Source organism: Limulus polyphemus, unplaced genomic scaffold (assembly GCF_000517525.1).
Source record: "Limulus polyphemus unplaced genomic scaffold, Limulus_polyphemus-2.1.2 Scaffold40, whole genome shotgun sequence".
Taxonomy (NCBI): Eukaryota; Metazoa; Arthropoda; class Merostomata; order Xiphosura; family Limulidae; genus Limulus; species Limulus polyphemus.
The window spans coordinates 465809-472839 of record NW_013665650.1 but is presented as its reverse complement, the minus strand read 5'-3'; the positions used below and the strand labels follow the sequence as shown (position 1 = coordinate 472839).

The 7031-nt window shown below is 32.6% G+C and overlaps 1 protein-coding gene across 1 annotated transcript; it reads left to right on the top strand.

The window, feature by feature from the left end:
- The first annotated feature begins 2834 nt into the window (after positions 1 to 2834).
- Positions 2835 to 3628, top strand: LOC106461642 (neurogenin-3-like). The gene has a single exon (XM_013921484.2). The coding sequence runs from the start codon at positions 2864 to 2866 to the stop codon at positions 3626 to 3628; it is 765 nt and encodes a 254-aa protein (XP_013776938.1). The 5' UTR covers positions 2835 to 2863.
- The last annotated feature ends 3403 nt before the right edge of the window (positions 3629 to 7031 follow it).

Sequence of the window (7031 nt, the reverse complement as noted above, 5' to 3'; positions counted from 1 at the left end):
CTTAATGTTTATAACTTTCTTTAATCCTTTCTTACTTGAGCAGAAATCGAAACCCGGATTTTATATATTTATATCCGTAAACCGCTGACCTCCCTCCTCGGGGGACCATATTTATATAGCATTTATAAAGAGTCGATATGCTTACAAGAACATTCGTTATTTTTTATTGGAAAAAAAAATCAGGCTCGCAACATGCAAACAATAAGAATACAAAATAGTTATCAATCATTACCTGGTGTTTCGTGCATGAATATTGTTTACGTGATGCAAGCCTGAACATTTTCTTTTAATAAATAATCGACTCCTCATAAGTACCATTTAATATGATCCCCCAGGGTGGGGATCAGCGGTTTACGGGTATAAAAATATAAAATTTCGCTTTCTCACGGTGGACACAGTGCAGTTAGTTCATTGTGTAGCTTTGCACTGAGAAAAGCACAATAATCATTTTATATTTGTATATATGATATGTTGCAAAATCTTTACAATGTATAAACATTTATATTATTGATGCTTCTTTTGTTTTAAATTAAGAAAAAACCAAACTATGTAACATAAACGTACTTAAAAATATAAATCCCGAGGAATACAGTTATTTAACATCTCTTATATATCTATAAAACGAAGTAAAGTTGTTTCTGTCAGGCTAGTTAAAATATTTGAATTTCACTAATGCTTGATTGACAAGTAATATGGATTTCTTAAAATAAAATATATTGTTTAATTTATTTATCAGGAAAGATGTCTCATAAATGATATCCGCGTTTTGTATGTACGTCAATCACACTATCTATGGTTACACTATCTATTCAAAGTGTCTCCCAGCAGGTAAAACATCATAATGACGAAACATGATAGATGGTTTCTGATTGGTTTCTAAAGTTAGGTGTCGCCTCTATAAAAGGTGCGTTTACTGAACAGGTAGTTAGACAGCACGTGTACAGTGCCAGACGATGATGTGGGGATGTTATTTTTTTTATAATTTTACTAGCTTGTTGATCGCAACAGTCTCGTGAAGCTGTAGCAATAGCAAAGAGCCATCTAGTGGAAAGAAAACCTGTTAAAACTTTAACTTTAAAATTAAAGGAGTAGTGAGTTAGCTTTTGTTATCATTGATATCACACATTCGTAACTTATAACATGTAACGTCGTGAACGGAAAAAAAATCGCGAGAACTTCATATTAAAAGAATGAATACTTCCTTTTCTTTGGAAAAAGGTGAGTCAAACTAAGTTGTTGTTTTCTTATGGGATTTCTAAAACGATTATTGAATTGACTTATTATTGTTGAATGTTAATTATTTTAAATGCACATTTGTTTTAGTTTATGCAAATTTTAATTAGCATTGAATTTCAATTGTGTTAGACTGCATGAATTATCAGTGAGCTTTCTCCTATTAACAGTATCCTTCCTGTCTGTGGCTCAGCGGTCTGATGAATTATAACGTTAAAAGTCAAGTTTCGATATCCGCGTAGACAGAGCACAGAGAGCCTATTGGGTAGCTTTGTGCTTAACAATAACAAATAAAAATTAGCAATACACACAGTAAATTAACAATAAACCACAATTAAATAATTGACTGCTATATGAAATATTTTCTACATATTTAGGATATGCAACAACAAGCCAGCAAATCGTTGTTTGCTATTTTAGAATGTTTAACGTTAAGTAAGATAAGCCTATTTTCGACATGAAGTTATAGCATCGAAAATGGTGTGAATCCATGTTATAATTTTAAGTAAGCAAACAAAATTATTTAATAACCGTTTTAATATTTTTCTGTACCTTGCGTTACGAACATAAATTGCAATATGATATGCTGACGTTTTTTAAACGCATTTTTTTATTCGAAATACATCATCACAAAACAAAATAAAACACTTATTGTATTAGGATTATAAAATGAGATATCCACGGATAGGATATTAGTAGATAATGTATTATGAAATGTGAGGAAAATATATCGATAGACTTTAATAGTCTGTGATGAAAACTAATTTTCTCTCTAATCAATTTATTTACGCTTCCCAATGACAGAGCGGTATGTCTGCGGACTTACAACGCTAGAAATCGGGTTTCGATACCAGTGGTGGGTAGAGCACAAATAGCCCTTTGTGTAGCTTTGTGCTTAAATACAAATAAACAAACAGTTTATTTGCATATAAATTGAGATATTAGCCATTTATTAGTGTTAGGATGCACGATAATCAACGATTGTTTATTGGACTTTGTATAAATTATATTCTTAACGCCATCACAAACTGTGATAACTCCATTAGGAGATTATATGTGGTGTAGTGTAATGATTTCATTAAAGTTAATAATCATAACAAGATGTAATACATTAATACGTAAGTTTCTCTTATACTATTTAACAAGGGTGAAAAATTTAATACAATTAATACATAAGTTTTACTTACACTATTTAACAAGGGTTAAAGACGTAATACAGTTTAAATGTAAGTTTTTCTTATACTATTTAACAAGGGTCAAAACAGGAAGACAATACTACAGCTTGACTTACATTCACAAAACAGTGTGATAATATAACAAAATAAACGAAATGGATAGAAAAAGAACTTATAAAAGATTGTATTTCCAGCTTTTAACTATTTTCAAAATGTTAATACGTAATACCATTAAGGAATCATTGTTGTCCGAAATAAACGTGCTGGATAGTGCTTAAAATATTCAAACATTTAACTCTCTTGCCCACAGGTATTTCGTCAGAAATTTCTAGAATCGGATAAAAAAAACCAGGTTGGCGTTTTCTGATTAATAAAGAAGGACACTTTTCCCCATATTCGTCAATTTACCTTAGTTTTGAATCAAACTCGAATTTTTGAACACCGAATAGATCTTAATGGCCGTCGACTTGGTAGATTTCGATCCCAACTCATGGGAATCTTTGCTCAGCCTAAACACCAACGTAATTGAAAATGAAAACCTTAAGCTGCACAATAACTGTGATAGAGTCGAACTACCGGCTATCATGTGTATAACTCCAAAAATATCCGTGGAAGATGAGGAACCGTCTTCACCAAAACTGTCCAATACTTCGGTGGCTTCACACGAAAACAGTACAAGATCGTCAGACTGTAAAACTAAAGAAGATCAACAAGCAAAAACTGAAGAAGAGTGTAAAGAAATTAAGTACAAACTGCGACCGAGATCAATTCAGAAGCGGAAAGAACTCGAGATCAAAAGGCACTGCAAGAAGGAACCAAAGCCTAAACAGAAACCACCGCCGTTAAGCAAATATCGCAGGCGTACGGCAAACGCCCGAGAAAGATATCGAATGGAAAAAATGAATCAAGCTTTTGAGCAGCTTCGTCAAGCGATTCCACAGTTTCCTAATGCGGTGGGGATGAACAACTCGAAGCTAACAAAAATCACAACGCTCCGGCTGGCTGTGAATTACATCGCTGCCTTGGCTGATATTTTACGAAAAACTGACTGTAATGATAAAGAACAAACTACAGAGGGGCCATCACAAGTAGTCGATTCTACAGACTTGAACCTGGATATTGGGAGTGATGGATGTGATTTAACAGTTGATGATCTGACTTTTCTATTAGATTCTGATGAAGATAGTATGGAGTACACTACTGATCTTCTATTTCCATGATGGTCGTTTATGTGTTTTGTAGATAGTTTTTTTTTAAATAATGAATCGTATTCCTCAAGCCTTCTTTATAGACTTGAATACAATAAGTCATAAAAATGATGTTGTTCATAGATTTTTTTTTGCTAAGAACACGTAAAAAGAACAATTATTAAAGTGTTCCCATTCGTTTCTTCTTTTTGTGGTGGAAGAAGACATATTTCAAATTACTTATTCTCATATTTTCTAAGGATATTTGCTTGAAACATAAGCACTTTTTATGAGTGTGTTTGTATTTGACTATGTAAAAATCTTCAAAGCATTATAATTAGTTTTTTTTTGTTGTTGTTGCAAAATTGATCATTAAAAAAAATGGCTAAAATGCAAAATTACCCAGCAGGTTAAGAAATAAACTTTGTGATCGTATTTCTGGCAGTCTTCTGGTAAGGCGTGATTTGACAATCATTGTGCTAACCAAGTTGTAATATATTCAAATAAAATCCAACTCGTTTTATCGGAAAATGGAACAGGTCACTAGTTCCTCAAGACAAGAGTGTGACTTTACACTGTGAAGTGCCAAAATGTCATTAGCTTATGGAGATTTACGTTCTTGGATCAGTCATATACTGTACGTTTTAGCCAAACTTTTGGTGGTTTCAAGTATTAAATAAAAAACAGTTGTTTTATACATGAATGTCTGATTTAGTTACATATTTCAACAATTGTTTAAATTTAATTCTAAGAAAATGCTGAAGAATTTCTTTTGTCTCTAAAAATATCACTTTATATACACAACTTCTAAATCTAGTAAGTTCACAAACAGTAACAGTTTGTCAGGATGATATAAAAACAGAAAGAAATTACGTTAGGATTTAATACGAGTGCATATATTAATACAGCTTATACTGACGACCAAAATAACACAACTGATGTTGACGAAAGAAATAGACCAATTTTTTATGTGTAAATTTAAAAAACCGTACAGCGATGTAGTGGTTGAATGTGTTTGTCAGTATTTATTTTATCAACGTTATTAACTTTTCTGTTTATTGAACCAATTTTGGTTAAAATTAAGATGTAGAAGTTACTGAAATCGAATCGGAAAGGATATTTTTAGGGATAGAAAAGTTTTTTTTTATTTCAGCAAGACACTTTGCAAAACTTCGTTTGTTAATTTTTAGAGCAAAGCCACGTTAGGCTGTCTGCTGTGTCCCAGATTTTGGCATTGTAAGTCCATAGATTTACCAATATCTCACAGAGAGACATTTGTGATAGATTACCATCTCGTTGAAGTTCCGTTTTATAGAAACTGAAACTAACTTTTTGGATGAATATGGAGGAACTAGTTAAGATGTCATTTCGGGACATTTGAAAGACAAATTACCCATAATTTTTTTATATGCTTTTTCTGTGGGAATGTTCCTTTTTATGTTATTTTGTTAAAAAAACACGTAAAATGTGAAACGTGATCCTTGTTAACACACACAAATCTTACCTGCATAAGGACCTGTTTCACTTTTGAAACCATTTTGTGAAAAAACACAACAACATTTAATTCCTTAATATTTACTTTTTAATATAAAGTTTACTTTGGTGGAATTGGCTCAAGAGTTTTTTGTTGTTTTTTCTGTGCGTTTGCATGCATTAACGTTCGACACGTGACTTCACGTATCTTCATGATGTGCTGACAAGTCGATCCTGAGCCACCGCGGACTCTCATTTCAGTGTAAACAATGAACCGGCTATTGCTGCCTAGGAAAACCTCAAAATAATTATTTTCAATAGTTATTGAAATTAGAAATATCGTTAATATTTGTTTCATACAACACCCTATAATGATCCGCGTAGATTGATGGATTAATTAATATTTTTTCCCCTTCAACTGGAGCAGTAACACCAAAATCTTATAAAGTCCAATACCTTCAACTTCAATATTTGCCAAAAGCAGAATTGCTAACTGGGAAAGGTAGCCCTGGTTTAGAAAAGGTAACCCTACGCAGCAAAAGCAGTTCTAGTGACAAAAAGCAGCCCCATTTACAATGTAGTTTGTTAGTAAAGATAACCCCAGTTACGAAAGGTAGACTTAGTTAGGAAAGGCAACCATATTTACAAAAGGTAACTCTGATTGGGAAAGGATACTCTAGTTACGAATGGTAGACCTGATTGGGAAAGGTAATCTATATAGTAAGGAAAGGTGGCTTGTTAGGAATGGTAGCTCTAGATAGGAAAGGTAGACCTCGTTAAGAAAGGTAGCTCTAGTTAGGTATAGTAACTCTGGTTAGGTAAGGTAGCCCTAGTTAGAAATGGTAGCTCCAATTAGGAAAGGTAGGTATATTTATAAAGACTCCGGCTTGGAAAGCTAGCCCTAGTTAGGAATGGCAGCTCCGTTCATAAAAGGTAGTTCCAACTTCAGTAGGTGTTAACTAATATATGTTTTATTCACTTTAGAATAGCACAACCGGTAGCGAAAATATTATATAGATGATCGCAGAATCTTTGCTACTTTAACAATGAAGATCTATAAGAAGTTTCCTGTAAATCCTGTATAAAAATAAATAAACTGATTGACATAAGCTTATTTAACATAAATTAAACGCATTCATATGTAACTGAAAATGAATCTAGAACTAAGTGAAGAGTTTTAATATCTATTCAGATAAATGCAAGAAATGGTATAAAATGAAAATGTAAATAGAACGGTTTTTCTTAACCAGTGTTATATGTTATATCTTTTTTAGTTAAATATTTAGAATAACTGCAAAAATTGCGACAGATTCAAACATTTCGTCAAGTCATCAAGTGGCCAGGAAACTTTTGGAAATTCTCGTCGTATTCACACATAGAATTAGGTCAAGGTTCAAAAAATGTAGTATAGGTTTCCTTAACCTACAATTGAATACAAGGTATCATAATTGCCACAATATCAGACTTCAAGCTTCTGAGTTAGTTATAGCAATTGATGAAGTACCTTTTGGTGAATAATGAAGTGTATTATTCCCTAGTTACGCTACTCAAATAGAAATGACATGCATAGGATTGCTCCAATACACCAAGGGCGTAGGAATCAAGTATTGCCCGCTAACAAGCTCCCGTCGAGCTTGGTAATCGTATATGCTACTTGGCAGTGTCGAGAAATGAAGCAGCAAGATGAGGTCAGATCAACCTTCGGTGATGCGTGAGACTAATAACACAGGCCTGCGAATTTAAATTTCATAAAGGTTGTTTTGGTTTTAATAACAGATTTTACATAATTCAGCTACGCAGATTTCGAAAACAATATTAATTTTTTTATATCACGTAAGGATTTGTTACAAATTGGGAAGAAGTAAAATTCTTAATTAGATCAAATTATTATTTCGTTTACGAAAATTAACATTTTTTATTATTATGTTTGTTAACAAAAATACAAACAAACTGAAGAAAAGGG

Excerpts from the sequence above, each read along its gene's own strand:
- LOC106461642 (XM_013921484.2), top strand. The coding sequence starts at position 2,864 with ATGGCCGTCGACTTGGTAGATTTCGATCCCAACTCATGGGAATCTTTG.